Source organism: Hypomesus transpacificus, chromosome 1 (genome assembly GCF_021917145.1).
Source record: "Hypomesus transpacificus isolate Combined female chromosome 1, fHypTra1, whole genome shotgun sequence".
NCBI classification, from domain to species: domain Eukaryota; kingdom Metazoa; phylum Chordata; class Actinopteri; order Osmeriformes; family Osmeridae; genus Hypomesus; species Hypomesus transpacificus.
Genome location: NC_061060.1, coordinates 12,216,513 through 12,242,162, shown reverse-complemented (window position 1 = coordinate 12,242,162; position 25,650 = coordinate 12,216,513). Strand labels below are relative to the sequence as shown.

Sequence of the window (25,650 nt, the reverse complement as noted above, 5' to 3'; positions counted from 1 at the left end):
TAAGCATGTATTTTTATGAGGTGTATGTATGTGTTATGTTATGGGATATGTGAAATACTGTTGTGTAACTGTTGATAATGTTTGGCTGAGGATGTATTGTTTGTTGTTACTGTGACTGTCAAGGCATTTATGATGACGCACCACAGAGACCAGGACAAATTTCCCTGAGCGGGACAATAAAGTTCATCGTATCGTATCGTAGTCTAAACCATATGCCTTGATTACAGTTTTTTACTGTGTGAGCCTATGGAGAACAGTCTCTACACCATCTCTACACAATGTATGTGCTATGTAGAGAACAGTCTACCCTGTGACTATAAAGAACAGTCTACCCTGTGACTATAAAGAACAGTCTACCCTGTGACTATAAAGAACAGTCTACCCTGTGAAGAGATAACAGTCTACACTGTGAAAATAGAGATCATCCTTCATTTTCAGCCTGTGAACATTAAACACTGTTAGCCTATGTGTAACCTGTGTGTGGCTGCCTGCCTAGAGTCGGACCCTTTCAGTGCTACAGTGAGAGGCCTCTGTGCCCCGTGGAGTCAGGGGATGAGGGAGAGTGAAGTTACGTCAGAACTGGGAAGACAGTATTAGCCTAACTAACTCCCTGGTATTATCCCTGGTTGTCTGTTCCTGCGTAGGCCCGACCCCCCCTCCCCTTCCCCCTCCAGCTGCCCCCGCTGAGCCCTGATCCCTGAGGCTGGGACTGGGACCGGGGCCTGAGGCTGGGACTGGGGCCTGAGGCTTGAACTGGGGCCTGAGGCTGGGACCGGGCCCGAGGCTGGGACCGGGGCCTGAGGCTGGGACTGGGGCCTGAGACTTGAACTGGGGCCTGAGGCTGGGACCGGGGCCTGAGGCTGGGATCGGGGCCTGAGGCTGGGACTTGGGCCTGAGGCTGGGACCGGGCCCGAGGCTGGGACCGGGGCCCGAGGCTCGAACTGGGGCCTGAGGCTGGGACCAGGGCCTGGCTTGGAGGAAGAGAGACGAAAAGTCAGAAGCAGTCTTCTTGCTTTCATTGTAGTTTGCAGTCTCCCCAATGAAACCTGTTTAAATGACCCTTCTCTTGCTTTTTTCTGGAAGCAAACTCCATATTTTAAAAATACCTGAAGAAGATCACCATATTGTGCTGTGAAAAAAAACCTTTTCATATTCTGTCTTCAGGGTGTGACTGTGGTGGTGTGTCTGTAACCCTATTCCTGCTGTGTGTGTGTAGACTGAAATCCTCTTTGTAAACTGATCTAGTTCTGTGTCCACTTGGATGACCTAGTCCTGTTGATTGTTTTATGACCAACTCTCCCTATATCATTCATACATAGATAGTCCTGTTTTTTTGTCTCGGTGTGTGTGGGTATGGGTGTGGGTGTGTTTGTATTGTGTAGGTAGAGTGGTAGAATTTCACACAGGCTACTCATTGTGAGCTGTAGGCTACTGTGAGTGGTAGTACTTTTGACCTTGTGGTTGCAGAAGAAAGCCAAATGTATTTTTTGTGGTTGATAATTATTCAATTCCAACTCACGAGGGACTATTAGGTTTTGGTGAGATTATTGTTTTCCTCCACATTTTAAATCATGCGTTCATTAACAGCACTGCAGGGGGTAAGTACGTTAAGACGTCCCAGTTGTCCTGAGAGAAAGAGAGAGGGAGAGATAAAGAAAGAGAGAGAGAGAGATAAAGAAAGAGAGAGAGAGAGAGAGGGGGGGGGGTTGTTCTATATGAGATTCGCGCCATTCAGAGAGACCTCTTGAGGCCATGCCCCTGTGTTGCCATGACCACGGTCCAAGGGGACCCGCGCTGCACCAATGAGCAACACTCGACCGTGTTGGGCGACAACGACAGCGACACCGCCACACAGCCCTGGGGGAGCCGAATATTACACCTCTGTAGCTGCCACTACACCCATCCTGCTTGGACAGGACAGGCGTAAGCCACTGCAGGATTGTGCCGTCATGGGAGTGACAAAGACGAGCTTTCATGATTTGTTGAAATCGTCTTTTCATTCGTCTGAGAAGCATTATTTGTGCGGAAAGAGCTGACTCAAGATGCCAGCGACATAAATACGGAACTCATCCTACAGGCAAGTCTCCCTTAATGTGACTATAGCCTATAGTAGCCTTCTAGCTCAGTGTTTTGACGTTTCATTGATAGACGCTCAAAACAGGTGCATGTTGAGTGTGCACACACCATATCAATTTCGAAGAATCTTACACCGCACATACATGATTTGCTGAAATGTATTGTTAGAATAAGGCTTTATTACGGCTCTGTTAAACCTGCGTGACGTAATGCAAAGATCATTCGTTCCCATGCGTTGTTGTTGTATAGCACTGCGCGCCGATGGTAAATGTTCTTGAACGTAGTTGCAGTAACAGTGGTTTGACCGTGTCCCGCGGCATGTGTCCCTATTTTAGGAATATTAAGGAATTTTTAACAGGGTACAATTCTGTACCGTGTTAAAAGTACAATTCTGTCCCTTTAGTCAGAAGGAAGGAAAATGTGGCGCATGCCACCACCTAGGAGCCATATGCACCTGCTAAGCATCATGTGAAGCAGGCTAATTGTTAAAGTAATGTACTTTATGTCACACATGGCTACATATTCTATAGTTGGTAAATGTCAGATATGGCTTGCGGACAACATTATTGTAAAGAGGTACAGGTCATTTCTGTTACTGACTATGGGTAATGAAATAACAAGACAATGAATAGATGACTGAATGCACCACTGCTTTCATCTTTGGCTAGTGATTTTGTCCTGCGCCTTGCTACAAGCCCCCCCCCCCCCCCCCCCCCCCCCCCCCAGACACACACTCCAACCCCCATCTCAAGGAGGCAGACTCTCTGGCTCTGGTTAAGGCATGACAGGGTATTTTTAACTTTGTCTGAAGTCATCCCTTCTCAGGGTTTCCTCTGGAATGTTCTCTGAAATTAAGGGGTGGCGGTGGTGGGGGGCTTAGGGGGTTAGAGGTGGGCAGGCTGGTGCGGGGAGTGAGGAGGAGAGAGAGAGTGTGGAGAAAGGTGGTGGTGGTGGGGGGGGGGAGCTGTCTTCTTTTTATGATGTAACATTCCACAACGCAGCCTTAACATGGCTTTACTGTAATGTTCATGTTCACGGCTCCACATGTAAGCCTACGAAACCAAGTTAAGCGTTGAGGGTGGAGTCAGGGATGAAGATCTTGTCTTCCCTGCCTTCAGCACTTCTAAAATATGCTTAAGTCATGAAATGGCTCTGTTGTGCGGTAGTTATCAGGCACTTTTACAATCACCAGTGTGAGCAGAGAAAAAATGGTGCTGCCACTTTTGGTTGAATGATGTTTTCTTTATGTGGCCAGGTTAGACCTTTAGACAACAGATTGGAGAAACAGGACTTATTGTTAATGAATGCTGATGAAATGATGCCATGCCAACACTGGAAGCACATTGTTGAGCTCACTGCAGACTTGCTTGAGTACACATTCTTTTCCAGAAACATTGTCTACATAAATAGCAGGTCTTGGATTCCGTTCTTAACTTAACTCCTCAGGGAGGCTAGGAGAGTCTGACTGTCAAGCTGCTGTTTCACCTCAGAGCCTGTGGCTAACAGAGGCTAACCAGCTGCGTCTGGGTGTGTCAGCGCTTCACTGATCTGTCATTCTTAGTTAGCCTTGCTAGCTGTCATTTCATCATTAGTCAGCCTTGTCGGCCATGGCTAGGCTATCAGTGAGACATGTCTGCTGTCATTATCTGTTAGCCTTAAAAGCTGTCGTTATCAGGTTAGTCCAATTGGCAAATGATAGCCATAATTAGCATTTGACATACTATATGTAGTCTCTTGGGGTCTACTTGCTGTTGTGCTCAAACCTGGGCATCCCAGACAGCTGCTCTGCTGTCTGGCAGGTGTGTTCCTCCTAGAGGGAGGAGCTACTCGGCTCTTGTCTGTGGTTATTACACATGAACATGATTCCTCTACTGGGTGGAAATGGGGTTTCGGGGGGGCCGTGAGGGTCTGCTCTGTAGATTACGAGATGGATGTTGTCTGTCTGTTAGAGTGTGCCTAGGTGGTGTGTGCTTCTAGGTGTGTGTCCAGATGGTTTGTGTGTCTAGGTGGTGTAAATGTGTCGGTGGTGTGTGTGATTCTACATGGTGTGTGTGTCTAGATGGTGTGTATGTGTGTCTAGATGGTGTGCGTGTCTAGATGGTGTGTGTGTGTGTGTCTAGATGGTCTGTGTGTGTGTCTAGATGGTGTGTGTGTGTCTAGATGGTGTGTGTGTCTAGATGGTGTGTGTGTGTGTGTCTAGATGGTGTGTGTGTCTAGATGGTGTGTGTGTGTGTGTCTAGATGGTGTGTGTGTCTAGATGGTGTGTGTGTGTCTAGATGGTGTGTGTGTCTAGATGGTGTGTGTGTGTATCTAGATGGTGTGTGTGTCTAGATGGTGTGTGTGTGTGTCTCAGCTGCTCTGTGTCGCCAGCAGTCTGCTGTCCTGTAATCTAATATGATGTTGCGTGACGCTAACACGCCCCAAGGGGGTGGTTTGTGTGTGTGGTGGGGGGGAGGGGGTGGGGGGTTGGGGGGGCACAGGGTGATTAAGGTTAGGGTTATAAAGGGGGTTACACAGCAGTCAGTGATGTGTGTGTGTGTTTGCTGAATCATGGTGAAAGCAAAGTGTCATAGTCAAGTGTTTTATTTCAGGACAGGCTGAAGTCCAGAAACAAAGAGAGATCACCATGGATACAGGTGTGTACACTGTCCTGCCCGCTTAACACACAACCCTTTGACTCCATTCACACACACACACCCACACACACACTCACACTCACACACACACTTACACACACACACACACACACACACACACACACACACACACACACACACACACACACACACACACACACACACACACACATGGAAACACAAAAACACAGGCACACTTTACCAGCCATGTGCCAGATTGCGGCTGTGGTTATAGTGCAGTTCAGATAAACAAAAGCATAATCTAACTTAATCCTCTTAATGTGTCTAGGCTTTTGTTTTCACTATGCCTCATTCTAAACCTAAGACGTGTCCCAATTTGCATTGACCAGGAGGTACATGAATGCACACACATCAACACACCCCGCCCCCCCCCCCCCCCCCACACACACACACACATGAACACACCCCGCCCCCCCCCCCCCACACACACACACATGAACACACACACACACATGAACACACATTCTCATCTCTGCTCTTTTATTGTCCTCAGATGTCTGGCGTTGCTATGGAGTAGCAGAGAGCTTAAGGAATGGAGACGACATCTCTTCCTCCCTAGCTGCCAAAGGCTATAGGAGTGTTCGACCCAACCTACAGAGGCCCTCACTCCTGGTTAGCCTCTCTCTTCTCTCTACATCGTTCACACACTCAGGCATCCTGTGTCCATCTAATAATGCAGTTTTCCTTATCCCAATAGTGTCATACCGTATCAGTCCAGCATTTTACATTCCCCAACATCTGACCTTAGCTTTTTTCCTTCTCTTTCCTTCTCTCTCTCTCTCTCTCTCTCTCTCTCTCTCTCTCTCTCTCTCTCTCTCTCTCTCTCTCTCTCTCTCTCTCTCTCTCTCTCTCTCTCTCTCTCTCTCGCTCTCTCTCTCTTTTGCTCTCTCATTCTGTCTCTGTCCGTTCCTCAGAGTCAAATGAGGTTGAACAGGACAGGAAATGCTACAGGAAACTCCTTCAGTCACCAGCCTCTTCTGTCCTTCCCTTCCTCCCCCTCCCTCCCACAAGCCCTGTCCTCCCCTTCCTCCCCCTCCCTCCCTCAGGACCTGCCCCCCCCACCTGGCTCTAGCTTCTCATCCAGCAGCTCACAACAGGATGTGAGGTCAGGTGGGTCGCCATCTTTCTTACACGTTCAACGGATATCTCTCTTTTTCTCCTCTCTCTCCACCCTCCTCCCTTTCCCTTGTGCTTTCTCTGTCTCCTGGTTGTCATGGTGAGTTAGCTTGTCAATTCTGATGAAGCCACTCTCATTAGAGACTGTGTGTGTTTGCGTGTGTATGCGTGTGTTTGTGGCTGTGGGAATGGCAAATGCCATTTTTGTGTGTGTGTGCATGGATGCTGTGGATGTTTTTGGACGTGTGTGGATGCACGTGTGTGTGTATGTCTCTGCATGTGTGTGTGTGGTTACAGTGTTCGAGTGTGTGTGTGTTGAGGCTTGGATGGTCTGTGCTCCTCGTTTGTGGTCAGTGATCTCTCTTATCCCCGAGGCCAAGTGATGCGGATTAATGCTGTAATCTCAAGGCCAAGAGAAGGAGCACCAGGGATTAACCTGTCTGTCTGTGTCTATGTCGGTCTGTCTGCTTGCTTGTCTGTCTAATTGGAAAAAAATTGACATTGATTTGAAAGGTATATATATTCAAATATGTGTTGAAAAAAAGCTTTCAAAATTATATCTGTGTGCATATGTGTCAATGTGCATGTGCATGTGTGTGTGTGATAGAGATAGAGAGAGAGATCTAACTCTCGCTTTTCTGTCTCTGTCCTTCCCAGAAGTCAGAGGTCACCGGGGTCATGCCCCAAGCCTGGCCCCCTCAAGCCAAGCCCATAACCACAGAAAACCAATGGCAGCAGAGGAGGCCAGAACTCCTCCCACTCACTTCACTGGCATAGGCCCTGTGGACCAATCAGGCATCCCCATTGCTATTCGAACGGTAAGACATCATCTGACATTGCCTACCCCATCAAAGTTGCCCTCCTTGACACAAAACTCTCAGACGCATCAACAGAATCCAAATTTTTTCTTTACAGTCAAACATTCTACATACAACTGAAATAAACACGGCTCATTTGTCTTCCAGCCGAGGTTGTAACTCATAAGACCCTTAGGCATATTAAAGCGTTCTGATTGGACGTGGGCCAACCGCTCTGCCTTTGGCAGTTGGGCGGGGGCCAGCCTGATAGGAGGGGGAAACAGAATGTGAGCTGGTAGCGATCAAGCTGCTTTATGAGGGTGGTGGAGCTTCCTCCATGCTAGAATCTCCCTCGATAGGACTGCGTTACCCAGCTCGCTAGCTCCACCAAGATCCCCCAGTGTCTGCATTACTCTGTAACTGAATCCCTTTCTCTCTGATGTGTGCTTCTACTGTGGTGTGTGTGTGTGTGTGTCTGTGACAGGCAGTGGAGCGGCCTAAAGACTGGTACAAGAGCATGTTTAAACAGATCCACATGGCCCATAAGGCAGGTAAGAACCACAGACATGCAGATTTGTATCCATAAAGTACGTCCGTAATCGTTCGCTGACTCTGGTGTGTTTATGTGTGTTTGTGTATTGAGTCTGTTCTTGGACAAGGATTTCCAGTGTGAATAAAAAGACTCGCCAGCTCTTTTATTTCCGGAAACCTCCCACAATATTTTAGTACAAATGTTCATCCTACCGTTCAAGATAGGGTAGCGAGGCTACCAAAGTCATCCATCATTGTTTCTCAGAGAGTAAAAGGCGAAATCAGTTTGGCCTGTTCTGCCCAGGTCGGTACTGGCATGAATCAGCAATACCATTCAAACAACAGACTGCAAATGCAAACTGACTGGTGTGCCTGTTCCCCGGCCTATTCATCTAATGTCAATATGTGTTCACAGCCAGGGAGCCCTGCCTCTGTTGGTGTTAGTGGCATTGAAACATCCACTAAAACAGACAAAGGTCACATATATTTCACAGCTGCATAAGGCCTTGTTAGCCTACAGATCTCTTGTTGGAGTCTGAATAGCTGTGTGGAGGTGTATGCGTAGAGTCAGGTGGCTGAGCGGTTAGGAAATCGGGCTATTAATCTGAAGGTTGCCAGTTCGATTCCCAGCCGTGCCAAATGACGTTGTGTCCTTGGGCAAAGCACTTCACCCTACTTGCCTCGGGGTCATTTAGCAGACGCTCTTATCCAGAGCGACTTACAGTAAGTACAGGGACATTTCCCCCGAGGCAAGTAGGGTGAAGTGCCTTGCCCAAGGACACAACGTAATTTGGCACGGCGGGGAATCGATCCAGCAACCTTCTGATTAGTAGCCCGACTCCCTCACCGCTCAGCCATCTGACTCCCTCCCAACACTGTCCCTGTACTTATTGTAAGTCGCTCTGGATAAGAGCGTCTGCTAAATGACTAAAGGTAAATGTATGTGTGCATGTGTGTGTGTAGAGGCAGTTATGTGTGTAGAAGTGTGTCTGACCGTGTGTGTGGTGGAAGGTGTTTTCTCACCTGGTTGGTGTGTTCTAACAGAAGCTGAGCCTGAGTTACACAGTGCTGCAGACAACCCTGGTGAGTCACCTCTCTCCTCTTTCTCTCCTCTCTTTCTCTCCTCCTTCTCTCCTCTCACTCCTCTCTTCCTACTGTTTCTTTCCTCTCACTCCTCTCTTCCTCCTGTTTCTTTCCTCTCTCTTCTCTCGCTCTTCTCTTTCTCTCCTCTCTTACTTTCCTCTCTTTCACTCTTATTCCCACTCACACTTCATCTCTTCTCTTGGTTTCTCTCACTCAGACTCCCCCTTTCATCCTTACCCTTTCATCGCTATTCCATCCTTCTCACTCTCTCTCTTTCACTGCTTTCCCTCACAACAACGATAAGTGCAACGATACTTCTTGTTTTTTTGTTGTTTTGATTATTGTTGTTGTTGTTGTAGATAATCATTCTCCAGAAGAACACCCCCCTCCAAGGAGTCATGCCTACCAGCCAATCACCAAGACTGCTTCCGAAAACGACACCACGCGCCCCCTCCGTCAAGCGAATGCCTCTCCCTCCCCCACCCCTTCGCTCAGGTCGATTGCGGGGCGTAGCAGGGCCAGTGAGCCGGAGAGAGACATGTACAGAGACAGCCCCTTCTATTATGGGATAGTTTCTCGGTAGCAGGACATGCCTCTCACAAGTTCTCATTATCTCAGTTCCAACCCTCGACCTTTCTCTGTGCCTGTGTGCTGTGAACAGGAAGTGGAACGTCCCAGAGAGGAAGGTGGACACTCGGCGGTACCGTGCGGAGCCTCGCAGCATTTTTGATTACGAGCCCGGGAGGTCGTCCATCTTGGAGCAAGAGAGACAGGTAGGAGAACTTGACAAGCTGGAGAGAACCTTTCGCGTGACAACATGGCAGGATGGGTCCAGTTACTACAGACTACAGTGCCCTCTGCTGGTGGAGGTGGAGACCTGCTGGAGTCTCGAGTCTCACACTGAACTCAGCCCCATCTCACTTGTCTGTGTGTCATTGGGCTGCGAGTGCGACTCCTCCCCTCCATTCTTTCTCCTCATCCCTCGCCTCCTGCCCTTCATCTTTCCAGACTAGCCTTGCCCACCCAGTGATAGCTGTTGAGGACGAGCCATGGTTTACGTTCTTTGCAGAGCTGGAGTTTGGACGGCCGGTAAGATCAGGCCCAGCAAGCTGTTCCTGGTCAGGGGAGGGTCAGAGGCCTCCAGCTACCCCCTCCCCTCCCATCTCCTCTCCTCTACCCTACTCTCATGTGTGTCGTGTAGATGAGGTAGCATGTTTGTGAGTGAGCATGTATTCATCTTCTGCCTTTTTGGCTTACTAATTCGTCAGCATATCTCTATCCCACATCCCCTTCATCTCTCATTTGCTCGGTTTGATGCCTGTGTGTGCGACTAGGCTGAACTGGTTGAACTTCCTCGTCAGTAAAACACTTACCTGCAACATTGAATGGCTGGCTGAGACAGTGTTTATGGAAAGTAGTTGGTTTGTCAGAGGATCCAAAATCAAACCCCTTGAAAGGGAACATGAGGATGGAAGCAATGCTGATTAGTGATGCAGTGACACTTGCAGCATGTGTGTGTCTGTGTGCGTGTGTGTGTGTGTGTGTGTGTGTGTGCGCACTTGGAACGCGTCTCCTTCATTGTGGTTTTGTAATTCACCCCTCACCCCCTCTCCTTTTTCATGTCCTCCTCCATCTCCCTCGCCTCTCCTCCCCTTCCCCTACTCTCCTCTTCTCTCCTCTTCCCTCCTCCTCACCTCCTCTCCTAAGCCACCTAAAAAACGCCTGGATTGTCATCCAGAGAGCTCTCCTAGAGGCCACGCCCAGGTAAACAGCTCTGCCCCTCCCACCCTGTTACACCCCATCAAAATACGAAATGTGGAATTTCAAACAAACTGAGCTGTGAGTTCTAGTTTGTGAAAAGCCCCCACAGATTTACAGATGCACAAACGAGGTGTTTCACGATGTAGGGGGATGTGTGGAGGACAGCCCTAGAACAGGTGGACGCTGTTTGAACAAGCCTCGGTACCGCCGCGTCCTTGTCATAACTCAATGTTTACAACTCTCAGGCCGGGTCTTTGTTCACTGCCCCTCCTCCCTTTTCTTCCCTCTCTCTCTTCTCCCCTCCCCTCTTCTCTCCTGCCCCCTCCCCCACTCCCCCCTCTTAGTATGCGCTCTGCCAGCCCATTCTAAGGCCTGTCATATCTTCCTACCAACTGCCGTGTCATGGCACGGGCCGTCGCCATAGCACACAGCTGACAAAGTGTTGCCATCTATCCTTGACAATCGGGGTTTGATGTTCATTTGTTTCCAGTGGGATCATAGATATCATTATTTATTTATTTGGACTTCTGTTCCGAAAATTAAGGTGGTCTCTGTCTTCCGAATTCAAAGGAATAGCGTTGTGTCGTGGTGTGTCGGCTCGAAGACATCAGTGTTTCTGTCTGTGTTAAGAGGACCTCCACAGCCTGTCTGAGGAGCAACATTAGTGCTCCCTTGGGTTATATTTGGAGGTGGTGACAATAGCAGAGTGAAGCCTTTGACTGACACCGGCAGTTACGACCACTGGGGTGTGGGCTATCTTTATGAACGTCCTGTGAGGTCTTGGTCTTTGCAGGCCAATCGTGTGTGTGTTTGCGTGTTGGTGTGTCCTTGTGCATGTATGTGTGCCTGTTTGTGTGTGTGTGTGTGTTTGTGTGTGAATGTGTGTGTCGGTGAGCTAGCCAGGCCAGTATTTATGTTAGCAGGGCACCAGTCCATACCCGGAGAATTTGAGACACTAGCAGCAGAAGAAGCAGCATAGCTCCTTCTACAGGATCCTTCAGTCTGTCTAGCCTGGAAAGAACTAGAAGATTCTGTCAGACTAACTTGCACACAGACAGACAGAGCACAGAGGAACTACATTCAAAATGATGAGGACCTACTCCAGCCAGGCCTTCAAGGACTTCCCCGCTTTGTTTGACATTGAGACTCTCGTAAGTGGAACGCCCAGCTGAAAACACACCTGACCAGCAGGATGGTTGGCGGTCTGCAGCAGACCAGGATGGGACACTGGAACCTTTGTCTCACCAGATGAAAGCATGAGGTGTGCAGGTGAAGCACAAACATGATGTGAGACAGTGGATTCGGCAGGTCGGAGGTCTAGGTTAGGACTACGTTATGGCGGAGGAGTGGCTAGGGTCACGGTAGGAGTCTGGTTTCCAGACTAGGGTAACATTTTGGTTGTGTGGTTGTCCAGAGTGTTGCGCTGTCTGTGTGTGTGAAAGCTGGATACTCAGACGGTGTGTGTTGGGTGTCTTTCAGAATTCTCTTCCACACAGCAAGGCAGACAGACCTACGGACAGGCCCTCAAGGTAATACTCATTTAAAGCAGTACATCTCTATGGTTTAGCCATCCATCATGAGTTCGTCATATTATTATTGTTCATCATTCCTGTGGCCTGACTCAGATGTAGTTACTTTGTACTGTCCCTGGTAAATACAAACGGTTCCTACTCTGACCAACAAAATACAGTTTGAACTTTGCACTTCTGATCCTTGAATTTCAGCTGTACTTTATGTATCCACTCTTTGTATGTCGCTTTGATTAAAAGCATCTGATAAATAAATGAAATGTAAATGTGAGGTTTGGTATCTGATGCTGGACCAATAGTAAAATAACTGTGCTTCAGCATTAATAAAATGTGTGTGTCTGTGTGCCCAGCTCCTCTACTGACTACAGGAAGAGGAGGAAGTCTGAGCCTACCTCGGCCTCCCCCCAGCCTGCTAGCAGCCTGACCACCAGTCACAGCTCAGCCAGCAGCCTCTCCTCCAATCAGGGCCCTGACAACAGCCTGTTATCCAATCGGGGCCCGGCATGGGTCCCCGACCCTTGCCTGAGTGTCGGCATGAGCAGTCGACCCTCAGCGACAACCCCATGTAGCCCCTCCCCTCTCAAAGCTGTGGTCAGCTCCTCCCCCACCTTACCCACCAGAGCAAGAGGTATGCTTTAGACACACACGCACATACACATCTGTCTTTCCGTCCTTTTGTCCCTTTGTCCTTTTGTGACATCACTCTGTCCAGGCTGAAGCATGCTTTTGTCATTTCAATCCAAAGATAATTCACGGTAGAGCAGGATTGGCCTCAATGTAATTTCTCTCACCAACAAGCTCTCAACGAGCAAAATATTTCTAACCTACAGCTGCTGTTTGGGTTCTATCTAAAGCTTGTCTGTAATTCCTGTAAAATGGTGTGTGTGTGTGTGTGTGACAGCCTGTCTAAGTCCTGTCCTCTCTCTCTCTGACCATGCTGCTGTGCTGGCGGGATATCTCTCAGGTGGGGAAAGTAGTAACATTACCTCAGACCATCCCAAATGCTCCACCTCACTCTCACGTAACTCACTCTTCCCTTGTCCAAGTGATCAACCTCTGGGATCTGACAGTGCAGTCTGTCTCGACCCCACTGCAACTCTGAGACCCGTAGATTCTATCTGTTTGAATGGCTGGACAGCTCAGGGCCAGATTGGGGGTGTACGTGACAAAGGAGGGAGGGGGAACGGGGTTGAGTGTGACAAAGGAGAGAGGGAGAACGAGTTTGAGTGTGAGAGAGAGGAGAGGGAGAACGAGGTTGAGTGTAACAGAGAGGAAAGGGAGAATGGGGTTGAGTGTGAGAGAGAGGAGAGGGAGAACGAGGTTGAGTGTAACAGAGAGGAGGGGGAGAACGGGGTTGAGTGTGAGAGAGAGGGGAGGGAGAACGAGGTTGAGTGTAACAGAGAGGAAGGGGAGAACGGGGTTGAGTGTGAGAGAGACGAGGGGGAGAACGAGGTTGAGTGTAACAGAGAGGAGGGGGAGAACGGGGTTGAGTGTGGGAGAGAGGGGAGGGAGAACGAGGTTGAGTGTAACAGAGAGGAAGGGGAGAACGGGGTTGAGTGTGAGAGAGACGAGGGGGAGAACGAGGTTGAGTGTAACAGAGAGGAGGGGGAGAACGGGGTTGAGTGTGACATTGGGAAGGGAAATAGCGGCGGTGCATCTAGCATAGAGTGTGCGGGGGACGAGCCAATTTCTCCCACACGAAAGTCCTGGAGCTGTGACAACCTGCTGACGGAGGAAGGGGCGGGACCTCGCACCCCCCGGCTGCGCTCCAAGAGCACAAACTTCCTGTCATGTGACTCGAGGGTCGTAGGCGAAGGGGAGGGACGGCAGGGCTCGCCCCACAATGCACCTGGCTTCCTGCGTCTGTATAAGCAGATGCACCACATCAGCCGACAGGCGCTGCTCGGAGGCCACACCCCCACAGTGCGTTTACGGGTTTTGGAATACGAGAGCGAGCTGCAGGCAGACAGACTGCAGACAGAGAGACTGAAGACAGAGAGGCTGCAGACAGAGAGGCTGCAGAGCGAGGAGATGCAGGACGAGGATCTCCAGAGGGAGAAGCTGCATGGGGACGTGCCTAAAGACGTGGTGACCAATCGGATCACACAGTTTGAGAGCCTCATCCAGAAGTCGCGGTCCATGCCTGACCTGGGGCCCCGCGGGACACGAGGGGGGAGCATCCTTCACAGACGCAACTCCACAGAGTCCAGCCTGGACGACAACCCCCCTGCCAACCCCCCCACCAGGAACCCCCCCGAGGGCCGCCCCTACTACCCCAGGAGGAACTCCTCCCAGCCCACCTACTATAGCCATTGCCCCCAGCCCCCCTGCCATGCCAATGCCACCCCCCCCCATCTCCCTTTCTCCTCAACCCACCAGCCCCCCCACCAAAGGCCCCCTCCTCCTCTCTACTCATCCCCCCAGCCCCCTGTTCAGTGTGCCCCCCTTCCTCCCTCCACCCACCCGCAGGAATTCTGGGACAGCGAGCCGGAGGGTGTGGCCTCTGACCTCAGTGACATCATCCACCTGGAAGGCTCCTCCCCCTGCAGCGAGAGCGACTACGATCGCAGATCTCACACCTCCTCCGACAGCCCCCGCAGCCATGCCCATCCTCACCTGCAGCAGCATTTTCATCAGTGGCAGCTGGTTGGCAAATGTAAGGGCCCCTGTCCCGCCTCTTCCACCCGCTTTACCACCCTGCGCAGACATGACCGATCCAGACCTCCCCCAGCCCCCAAACCCCCTGCCCATTACCCAGCTCCAGCCCACCCAGCCCCAACCCTCTGCCCAGCCCCTGTCCCCTCCCGGCTGGCCTCCTTGGTAAGCCCCGTCCCCTTCAACCGGAGGCGGGGCCACTCAGTGTACCAAGCTCTGGACGAGGCCCTGACTGACATCTACCTCTACCTACTGGAGGAGAGGAGCGGGGAGGAGTATGAGAGGAGGACCAGGGACGAGGATAAGAGGAGGAGCGGGGAGGAGGAGAGTTGGAGGAGCAACTTGTCTGGTAGCAGCCTCCTCCATCGGCTGATTGCAGAGCTTCTTCCGGACACGCCCCAGAGGAGTTCCTCCCTGCAGGCTGTGGGCCGCCCTGGGCAGGGAGATGGGCTGGGCTACAGACCCCGCCGCCTGCACCAGATATACCCCCCACTGCCAGACGGCATGGCCAGCCCCGTGTGCCACCAGCTTCTCTCCTCCAGCCCCGCCCAGAAACAAACCAGCCACCAGGACTGGGATGAACTCTGCCAAGGTGGAGGGCCGCATCCTTCCCAAAGTACCCCCCCCCCACCCCACCCCCCACCCCCTAGCTTTCTTCTTCTTTCCTTCTCTCTCTCTGTCTCTCTCTCTCTCCCTCTTGCTCCAATGTTCATCCTCTTTCCTGCATGTTCTGTATGTGTCTGTCGTCTACTGTACTGTGCATGTGTATGTATTCAGTGACGTGAGTTCATGTGATTCACGTTGTCGTTGTTTTCTGTGATGTTTCATTTACTGTAGTAGAATATCTACATGTACACGGTGTGTGTGTGCATATGATTGTTGTGTTTATGCACACACACATCCTTTGTATGGTAGTTTGATCACCCATAGTATTGCGTTAGTTGCCCCAATTGATTCCAGTTTATTTTGCAGGTTTCAGTTTCTTTTTGCTCTACCACATGCACACTCTTATAACTTTTCTTTTAAGATGCCTAAGTCCGGTCCATTAGATGTATATGGTTTGACCTATTACCTGTACCAACGACCCTTCCCTTGCATGTGAACATCTCTACTTGCTGTCTCTCTGTGATTGTGGCTCTTTGTCCCTCCCCTTCAGACCAGGACTTCAGTAGGAACCAATCGTATGTTGACATTGGCCGCCATGCAACTCCCGTCCAATCGTATGCTGACCTGGGTCGCACTGCCCCTCCCAGCAGGAAGCACATCCCTGATATTCAGGAAGTAAGTGAGCCACATCATTTACTGTACGATACCCAACTGTATTGATGGCACGCAGGGATGATTGTCTATATTGAGGAAATGGCACATTATTTTGTTTCCAACAGAAACAGGCAGCCAGAGCAGTATACAACTTCAAAGCTCAGACCGTCAAGTAAGCATCCCTCCAACACTGAACATCTGTCTTACTGAACCAAAACTATTGTGTTGTGTAATACCTGTGAGTAGACACAGCATGTTATGTCTGACATGTTAACTGTGGTATTGCATGCCAACTGTAGTGTTGTGTTGTCCCAAGTAACTGACAGCATGCTAACATGCTAACTTGGTGTTGTGTCATCCCAGGGAGCTGGCTCTGAGGAAAGGGGAGATTGTTTACATCCTCAAGCAGATTGATAATAACTGGTATGAGGGAGAGAGCCATGGACAGGTGGGGATCTTCCCCATCTCTTATGTGGAGGTAAGTCCTCTCCTTTTCTCCCTTCTTCTCTCCTCTCCATCTTTTCTTCCTCTCCTGTCTTTTCTACAGCCCTGTGTGCCTCAAGCTGTCTTTTCCTCCCTCCTCAATTCACCTCCCTTCTCTCTCCTCTCCATTGACACTGATTCCAGTAAGCTTATCCGTGATTTCATCCGTCTCTCTTCATCTGCCCCTCTCTTTGTAGAAGATACGTCCCTCTCAGAAGCCCGAGCCAATCAGACCCCCGCCCCCGGTCCAGGCCAGAGAGCTGGGGCAGGCTGTGGCTCGCTACAACTTCACAGCTGACACCTCTGTCGAGCTGTCTCTGAAGAAGGCAAGACCCTCCTATCTACCACCGTCTCTCTGTCCATCCCTCCCTCGAGTTCTTCACCCCTCCAGCCCTGCCTCCTCTCAAGCTCTAATCCTCCAATTCTCCTATCACTTCATCTCTGTCTCTTTCCCTCCACCTATATCTCTCCGCCCTCTTTGTCCCTCTGTCTCCATGCCTCGGTTTCTCTATCCCTCCATCTAACACAGCCCTGTGTGTTTTAGGGTGAGCCTGTGCTGCTGTTGAGACAGGTGGATCAGAACTGGTTTGAGGGGAAACTTCCGGAGTCTGGACGCCAGGGCATTTTCCCGGTCTCCTACGTGGACGTGACCCAGAAGTCCCACTACCCACAATCCTCACTGCCACAGACTGTCCCCAACGACCGACTCCACCCCTTGGGCTCAGCTAAGGTATGCGATGGCATTGTCACAGTTTCTCTCTCTCGGTCATTTGGGTGACAGTGGCGACAGTAGTGTCGGCTTTCATATCTTCTCGTGTCTCCTGCCAATTTCTTTTGTTTTTTTCAGTTCTCTCTCTCACTTTCTTTCTCTCCATCCTTCAGCCTTCATCCACCCTCCCCGGCTACAGCTCCTCCCCCTCCCCTAGGCCAGGCCCATCCCCCCAGAAAGCCAAACTGCAGGCCATCACCAACGATTGGCTCTCCCTCACCCTGGGGCTCTCCCCCTCCCTCATCCCTGCCCCTACGCCTCCCCCTCACCCCTCCCTCACCCCTGCCCCAACCCCTCCCCCTCACCCCCCCCTCACCCCTGCGCCAACCCCTCCCCCTTACCCCTCCTTTACCCCTCCTGTCCAGCCCCGCAGGACCCCCTCGCTCACCCCTTCTCTCACCCCCTCCTTCACCCCCGGCCCCACCCCTCCCCCCTATCCCCATGGCCTGCTGGCCGACCTGGAGGAGCTGGACTCTCTGGTGTCCTCTTCACCCGTCTCCCCCCAAGGCTCCTCCTACTCCTACTCCCTCTCTCTAACTCCGTCCTTCAGACAGGGGCACTTCATCCCTATAACCTCCCCTAGGACCTTCCCCTCCTCCCCTGAGCCCAGCCCCTCCCCCCTCCCCTCTCTCCCCACGACGGGAACCTCCATCACTTCCTCCCCTATCTCCCCCTCCTTTGACACCCGCCCTCAGTACGGCAGTGTGGTTGACCTTTCACAGGCCAGTGCTAGATCCTTCATGGATTGTCCAGCTGAGTCAGAGGCTAGTTCCAGTCCTGTAGACCTTGTTGTGTATGAACCCAGCGACCAACCAGCTTTCAGCCTGGCTGACAACCAACCAGCCTTTAGCCTGGCTGACAACCAACCAGCTTTCAGCCTGGCTGACAACCAACCAGCTTTCAGCCTGGATGACAACCAACTAGATTTCAACCTGGCTGACAACCAAACAGCTTTCAGCCTGGCTGACAACCAAACAGCTTTCAGCCTGGCTGATAACCAACCATCTCACACCTTGACCAGCAACCAATCAGCTCCCAGAGAGGACTCGCCGTCCAGAGAGCAGGAAGACGACTTGTGTGAGGAGCTGGTGTCCATCATACAGCGCAGCAAATCACAGAGCTTGTTTTCTCAGGGGGAGGGGTTTCACAGGCAGGCAGCAGATGAAGGCAAAGGGCTTCCCAAGCTGTTCATAGACGAAGACGAGCTTGATGAAGTCAGGCCCCTCTCTGACAAACAAACATCTGCCACACCTGTGGAGGAGGGACCCGAGAACCAACGAGAACATCTTGTGGAACATCTGATCAAATGTGAGGTAGAACATGAGGTAGAGCATCTAATGGAACGTCAAGCAGAACTTCAGTTAGAAAATGAGATGGAGTGTCCAGTGGAACATCTAGTGGAACTCCAACCAGAGAATCCGGGCGAGCGTCAGGTAGAGAGGGGTGTGCTGTGTGTTTTTCCTACCATTGCCGTGGATACGTACCTGCAGACTAACCCTTGATCAAGCTCTAAACTTGTAACTTCTCCATCTTTCCGACACAGGCTGGTCAATCCCAGGGTGCACCAGTGTGCCTGTCCTCTCCTCCTCTCGAACATTCGACCCTTTCTTCCCCTCCCTTGCATCTTTCTCCCTGTGCCACTCCTCCCCACTCCCCCCCTCCCTACCCCAAACCTTCCTCCACCCCGCCTCACTCCCCACCTCCCTACCCCAAACCTTCCTCCACCCCGCCTCCCTACCCCAAGCCCTCCTCTACCCCGCCTCCCTCTCCCTACCCCAAGCCCCCTTCCCCCTCTTCCTTCTCCACCCCTCCCCACTCCCCTCCTCCCTACACAAAGTCCCGACCAGAAATGCGCTCCCCTAAGCCCAAGGTAACCATGGCAGCTGTGTAAAAATGGGGTGACCTCTAACCTCAGAAACAGGACCTAGAAGATTTAACATTTGATTTTAGCTTACCAATCATGGTTGGTGATATTTGTTTATTGTCCTGCATGGAAGGAGTTCATCCATAACAAACATTGATATAGCTGCCTGTCTTCTAGTTTAAATGAACACTGTCAGGGCTGTCTAAATATACCGTCGCCTTAGGCCCTAAACATAGCCAGCTGGATGTTACAAATACCAGGTCAGATAGATATAGATATAAATATGGGCTCTATTGGCTCTCAGTCTAGTTCACAGACTAGATGCCTGCTGTTTTTCAGGTTGTGTGTGTTTCTCTACTCTGACTGTGTGTCCTAGTCCCTGCAGCCATTAAAGCGTGAGGTAGTGGTTGTGGGTAAGCCCCCTCGTAGTCCTGTGATGTCACGGCGTTCCTGCGGCTCACCCAGTAGAGGCCACACCCACTCGCCATCTCCTAGGGTACGCACGTCTCCCACAGTGCACCTTGAGCTGCATCAGTGAGAGGTGACCAGTCCCAGAGACCCTCCAGGCAGACCATGTTTGTCAGAGTGTGCTGCCCACCTAGCATGGTCTGTGAGGGTAGTTTTGCATGGTGAAAATGGTCTCTGTCCAGCCGGTCTTGCCGGGCCTAGACAGAACCAGGGTCTGCTGGTGACCTGCTTGACTGGAGTTCGAGTGGTTGTTTTGGACTCTCCTTGTGTTTATTTGCCACAGGGATTTTGGAGTATGTCGTTATGCTGGTGTAGAACAGTTGTATGGAGTCGGAAACTGTTGTGGAAGGTTTGACTTGAGGATGGTGTGGATTGGTGGTGTTGTCACGGCAATGTGTACTGTGGGAAGGTTCACTGCGCTTCGTAGGCTCTTCAGCAGGAAGATTTAGACATGGCTGACATCTCTTTTCTCCTTCTCTCCTTTTCTCTCCAGCGCCCAGCCTTCACCCAGGAAGGACTGCAATGTGGTGGAGAGCCGTGAGTAGCTCCCACGTCCCAAATCCTGTCCTCTACACCATCTCCCATGTCCCAAATCTTCTCCTCTACTCCATCTCCCATGTTCCAAATCTTCTCCTCTTCTCCATCTCCCATGTTCCAAATCTTCTCCTCTACTCCATCTCCCATGTCCCAAATCTTCTCCTCTACTCCATCTCCCATGTCCCAAATCTTCTCCTCTACTCCATCTCCCATGTCCCAAATCTTCTCCTCTACTCCATCTCCCATGTCCCAAATCTTCTCCTCTACTCCATCTCCCATGTCCCAAATCTTCTCCTCTACTCCATCTCCCATGTCCCAAATCTTCTCTTCTACTCCATCTCCCATGTTCCAATTCTTCTCCATCTCCCATGTCCCAAATCTTCTCATCTACTCCATCTCCCATGTTCCAAATCTTCTCTACTCCACCTTTTCTGCTCATCCCCTCATTCCTGAGTCTTATTTAGCTGGCTGTCATTCAAGCTGTGTGTATGTATGTTCTAGAACTTAGAATCTGAACAGTAAATGTGAGTCTGATGCGACGACCTGTCCCAAACTGATGATGTCATGCAGGTTCCAGGTGCTGTATAACTACGCCCCTCGCAACGAGGATGAGCTGGAGCTGAGGGAGGGTGAGGTCGTCGATGTCATGGAGAGATGTGACGACGGGTGGTTCGTAGGTGAATCCAACCTCTACATCCACCCCTCCATGACCTGCAGCATGTAGATATCAAGATACCACCTCAAGCTAGTTCTTACGCTGGTGTGTTTTTCTCAATGTCCAGGCACATCCAGAAGAAGCAAGTTCTTTGGAACGTTTCCTGGGAACTATGTCAAGAGGCTTTAATCTGGTCTGACAGTGGTGAAGTTGTGCCAGGATACGGTGGCTGAACTGGTCCAAACTGCTCATTTTACACAGAAGAATGACTTTGCATGCGAACAGCTACAACTAGCCATTCTCATGTCAGACAGATCCAGAGATGGCCCTGCCAGACCAGTAGGCTCCTCCTTTTCTGAGGAAATTACATCATCATCCCCATGGTGACCAGAAGGAAAAATTGTTGTTTGATTGAACAATGAAGGGCTGTGATTCTGAAGATGGGAATACTCCCAGTGAAGACTGCCTTGTACACTTATAGATCTCACAATAACAAAGTAACCAAGTGCCCTATTTACCATATATTTATTTTATTCATATATACAGTATACATAATTCTTTATGATTAATTTTTGCTATTTTACACTAGGAATGTACTTGAATGTGTGGAGAGGGGCTGTCCTATTTTGATAGAACCATCAGACAGTTCTAAAACCAGCTCTGGGCTCTAGCAACATCTCACAGTTCAAGAACCATCTGGAAGGTCTAGAACTGAGTTCTTTTCGAGAACACTCCAGCAGATAGGTCTAGATTGTGGTTGTGTCTGACTCTGTAGGCTGAGTATTATGGTAGTCAGCCTAGTGGACTCTCATCCTTCAGCTGCTCTACACACATTCCTACAGACTTAATCAAGGAAAGATGACAATTTTCAGATTTGCAGCGATCTCTGTCCAGTGAGGGACCCACAGCTGCCCACTGCTGGCCAGGACACTGCATGACAGCTCGTTATCCAACACCAGGCCAGTCTGTGGACTATTCTTAAGCAGAGCACTCCTGAGATAATAATGTAGAGTCTACATCTACATTGTAGACTGTTCTTAGACTACCATTCTAACACATATGGTATATATGCTAATGTATGGTTTATTAGAAGGTCCTGTACTTCAAGGATGCTGTCAGGTGACTTGAGGTATAGTTTACACTGACGTAATTATTGTAAAACGCTGAGTCCGGCGAAAGGATTTCTCTTCTACTGATGTGATGTGTGACAGATGTCCTTAATAATGAGTTTTGGGTCTTCCAGACATCAAATGAGTATGCACAAAGATGTTTGTTTGCCGAATACTTCTCTACTTGTTGCAGCTGAGGTTAACCAATGCCTCTTCTACTATTATGTGTTTTGTATTTCTTTAATGATAATAACCCGTTGTACAAATTGTATAAGCCATCGTCATTGATTGTGCATCATCTGTTGGTCGGTCCATTTCACTGTCTGTTTATGTCCAATAAACTGCCTGATATGTAGTTTTTGTACTGGACTGCCCTTATGTCCCAAAGAAAACGTTTCTGGTTTTTCTAAAGACAGTCCATAATGAACAGTACATAGTACAGTAAAGACCATACTTCACGTGGAATGAGCTTCTTAGCAATGATGTATGAATGGCGTGTGGGCAAACAAAAACGTACAATTATTTGCTGGAAGATGGAGGCAACACAGTCCTCGTGAAATGTAGTCTAGACCTCCTAGTTAGAACTACAACATCCAGGTGTCACCGTTGGAGCTTGTACAATTAGAAGGCCATAACAGAGGGAATGGCTGATGTGTAGTTGGCTGAGTGCACCGCCCTGTGAAAAAAAGAGGCACAAACATGCCGCTCATGGATTAGAGAGCAGCGCATTGCTGGTCTCATCTGTAATGTTCTCACAGTTTCTCAGGAATTCCCAGTAGTGATCTGACTGCATCTCTCTATGACCTTGGGCTTAACTGTTTTGTTCTGACTGTCTCTCTCTGGTCTTACTTGTTAACGTTGAGGCTGATGATGCTCTTGACAGGGGTGCTCTTGGGTCCCGGTGTGGGGTGGAAGATCTTGCCCTCCTTATTCGTTGAGACAGACTTGGAGCGGCGTGTGACATAGGGGTCGGCAGAGTGGGTGGGGTAGGTGTCAAACGTACCTGCTTTCATCCCACCAATCTGCCTCACAAAAGACCACACCCCTTAGACCGAACCCCCACAGACAACATCCTGTCTCGCACCTCTAAGGACATTTACATTTAGTCATTTAGCATTTAGTATTGATTCATTTAGCATTACATTTAGTCAGACGCCCTTATCCAGAGCGACTTACAGTAAGTACAGGGACACTCTCCCCGAGGCAAGTAGGGTGAAGTGCCTTTCCCAAGGACACAACATCATTTGGCTCAGCCGGGATTCGAACTGGCGACCTTTAGATTACTAGCCCGATTACCTCAGGGCTAGTACCTTACCGCTCAGCCACCTGACTCAAGGACAATTGTTGGGCATCTGACTCACCTGCTTGTTAGGGGAGGAGGGTTTGAAGGGAACTGGGAAATGTTCCCTCGCCTCTGACCTCTTAGGCGGGGGCAGGGGCCTGTCAAGACGAAATGGGTTGCCATAGAAATAGTCTTTGGGATGGAGGTTGAGTTTGAATGGGCCTCCCTTCAGTCTGGATCTGTGGTTGACTAGTTCCATCTGGACCACAAACACACATATACACAGCTTTGGGCAGCGTCAAACATTTTACCAATCAGCTCGCAAACTGGATGGCGGTCTGACCTTGAGGACGTCCTTGGCACGGTCAAACGGGTCGGACGAGAATGGCTCCAACTTAGACAGCGTGACGTTAGGGTAGCTGTCACAAAATGTCATATCTGGTCACTCAATATCATATGGAACTGCACATAGACACACACATTGACATCACAACAGCTGTGTATTCCTGCTGGTACTGTATGTCTGTCTGTCTACCTGTAGCCACTGCCCATCTTGGGCGGGCTGGTGAGAATGTTCCTGCCAGGAGATGGGTGCTGCTTCTTGGGTAGCCTCTGAGCGCTCATGGCCTGGACAGGACCAGCCAGAGTCCCATAATAGCTGCCTGACCCTGACCTGCAATGCCCATACACAAACATCTAGAAACTTCCTTTAGTGTGAACCACAATACATTTAGTAACAGTATTGTTCCTTACGGCTTCTTCTCCCCGTTGCTAGGGAGGAAGGCCTTGCCGATGTTCCTCTTGGCTTGTTGGTTGCGGTACTGCCGGGCCAGCTTCGCTGGGTCCGACAGGGCCTCCCGCTCAAAAATCCTCTTGAAATGAGAATCGAAATAGCCTGCCTGCAGACTGGACCGGCTCTTAGGACCTCCTGTCATCATCTGCTTGTTTTTCTGGGCGGACTCATTAAAAGGACCTGACAGGATGGATGGAAGTATAAGACCTTATCATGAAAACCTTCTTACTCTGTTGTAGGGTTAATGTCAGGGTTAGCATTTTTCCTTAAAAGCTGTCAAACTTCTAGTTAAAATGTTTTAAGTTAACCTTTAAAGGGTAACCAAAACTCGCCAATTTCTGCCTTATCCTGCCAAAAAAAAAAAAAAAAGAATAAATGACATGTCCAGCTTTGCTTTTGCTTTGCTTCAATGTAACATTTAGGCCCAATAATTATCAATGTACTATAGCCTACACATTACACACACTCGAGTCCCCTAGAGGTTAGCCTAGAGGTCTTGCCACATTTCAGGGAAGGATTCTTAAGACAATTAGTCCTGCCGTATATGTTATCAGAGTAACAAGAAAATGCCCTAGAGTATATCACATAATTACTACAAGATATTCTTCAAAATGTAACCACTAGGGGCACAAGTCGAGTCGTCGGAATCAAGACCAGGATTGATGATTAAACTTATGAGTTTTTTTGTTTAGTTATTCTTTAAGAAAAAGCACCTATTCAAACGAGTTATCACAAATAACCCGTAGAAATAGTAGATTAGTAAACTAATTCCTGATCATTGAATAGCCTATTTAATTATTTATGTGGACTCACGGTATGTGAACGGGGTGTACTTGTCTCCGATGGAAATGTAGCCCATCTCCTTGAAGAGACCGACCCGGTCCATGTCCGACTTCCCCTCACCGGCTGGCATCTTCACTTTGGTCAGGTTCAGCGCGCACTGGTAGTCAAGTCAGCCTACCGGCTATCACAGCTCACCTCACGGATGTCATCCAGCATCTATAAGAAAAGCATTTTCGTCGATAAAAATGAGGCCTCTGGCCTATTTGCGTTGGTTTCAACACAACCTTTGTATTGCAAATGGGTAGGGTTGGATTTTTAAAGAATGTACAGAGATGGCATATTTCTGAGTAAAGATGCAATTAGTAATATCAATATTACTAAAATACAAGTTATATGCCCGTAGAATATGTAGCCTTTGCGAAAATCTATGGGCTACAAAAAAACAATAGGCTATATTATATAACTCACTGTCAAGCAAATGACTGAAGTTCGATAGTTTTAAGAATTTGTATTAAAACCTACCGCTCTGGCCAGTGATTTCGGTCAGTGAAATATTTAATCGGCTCCTGTGTCTGTGTACACGGTGTGTTACCTTGGAGCCCGCACGCTGCTACACCAAGAGGAGGGGGGTTGTTGCTTAATCTGTCAGGTTCCCAACCTCCTCCACTCACTGCGCAGTTACAGAATGTCTATTTAAGACATTTTTGCCCATCCACATGGCTTGAAAAGAACATTTCAATCAAGGCCTGAATTTTTAATTCAAATGTTTGTTCGTCTATTCGGGATTGTTATGCCTATATCTGCCAGTCAATAATTTATTTCAATAATAAATTATTGAAATGTGTTTTTGGTTCTAATTAAATAGGCTTGTTCATACCAGCAACAGCAAACAGATAATCACGCCTAGGACAGTTTGGGTAATTTACGAAGTTATCGATATCAATTTACAAAACTGCCCTCTACCGGGCACGTGGACATCTTGCGTCAGGATAGAGGAAAGACCCGACGGAAAGTCGGAAGGGTCTTTTGAACGTTGGCGCATGGAACGTAAGACGTTGTTGGTGGGATGATAGGGGTGTTTGTATTATGTCATCGCTGGGGAGCTATTTAGAGTGCTAAATAATTATGTAACATGATTGTATTTGTATTAACCTGTCTGTATTATTATAGTGAATATATTTATTGATAGTTAGGCGGAATAGGTATTATTGTAAGAATAATTGATATAGGATAGGTACAATGGGTTAGGCTGGGCCGTTATAATAACTCTATGGGCTGGGCAAGTAAAAGGCCAGAGCAGAGCAGGTTGAGGGTGTCGGGTCTAGGGTGAACAACAGACAACACCTCTGACAGTGGAGTGGGAAAGTGTGCTGAACTGACCAGAGTTAGTTTAATTGTTTATGGAAAGTGTCTGTGTTATTTTGATGGTATTTAGTTATTGG

At 49.4% G+C, this 25,650-nt stretch overlaps 2 protein-coding genes across 6 annotated transcripts; one reads left to right on the top strand and one right to left on the bottom strand.

The window, feature by feature from the left end:
* Positions 1-1,418: 1,418 nt before the first annotated feature.
* On the top strand, positions 1,419-21,705 carry LOC124467797 (sorbin and SH3 domain-containing protein 2-like). 4 transcript variants are annotated; one of them, XM_047020251.1, is made up of 21 exons: positions 1,419-2,077; positions 4,673-4,712; positions 5,227-5,345; positions 5,648-5,843; positions 6,507-6,667; positions 7,131-7,197; positions 8,222-8,260; positions 8,620-8,800; positions 8,922-9,033; positions 9,269-9,349; positions 9,968-10,024; positions 11,501-11,550; positions 11,901-12,178; positions 15,362-15,486; positions 15,591-15,637; positions 15,829-15,943; positions 16,146-16,274; positions 16,493-16,678; positions 19,543-19,586; positions 20,157-20,263; positions 20,369-21,705. In XM_047020251.1, the coding sequence occupies exons 2-21, from the start codon at positions 4,703-4,705 to the stop codon at positions 20,428-20,430; spliced, it is 2,166 nt and encodes a 721-aa protein (XP_046876207.1). In that variant the 5' UTR covers positions 1,419-2,077; positions 4,673-4,702; the 3' UTR covers positions 20,431-21,705. The 4 variants fall into 4 exon arrangements, with proteins under 4 accessions (XP_046876207.1, XP_046876199.1, XP_046876217.1 ...); XM_047020243.1 differs by having other exon boundaries at positions 4,668-4,712; XM_047020261.1 differs by lacking the exon at positions 9,269-9,349 and having other exon boundaries at positions 4,668-4,712.
* c1h4orf47 (chromosome 1 C4orf47 homolog) lies at positions 21,576-25,172 on the bottom strand. 2 transcript variants are annotated; one of them, XM_047020283.1, is made up of 8 exons: positions 24,731-25,172; positions 24,239-24,424; positions 23,386-23,605; positions 23,168-23,305; positions 22,976-23,051; positions 22,712-22,891; positions 22,200-22,372; positions 21,576-22,026 (listed from the first exon to the last, which is right to left on the bottom strand). In XM_047020283.1, the coding sequence occupies exons 2-8, from the start codon at positions 24,336-24,338 to the stop codon at positions 21,972-21,974; spliced, it is 942 nt and encodes a 313-aa protein (XP_046876239.1). In that variant the 5' UTR covers positions 24,339-24,424; positions 24,731-25,172; the 3' UTR covers positions 21,576-21,971. The 2 variants fall into 2 exon arrangements, with proteins under 2 accessions (XP_046876239.1, XP_046876247.1); XM_047020291.1 differs by having other exon boundaries at positions 24,801-25,172.
* Positions 25,173-25,650: the final 478 nt, after the last annotated feature.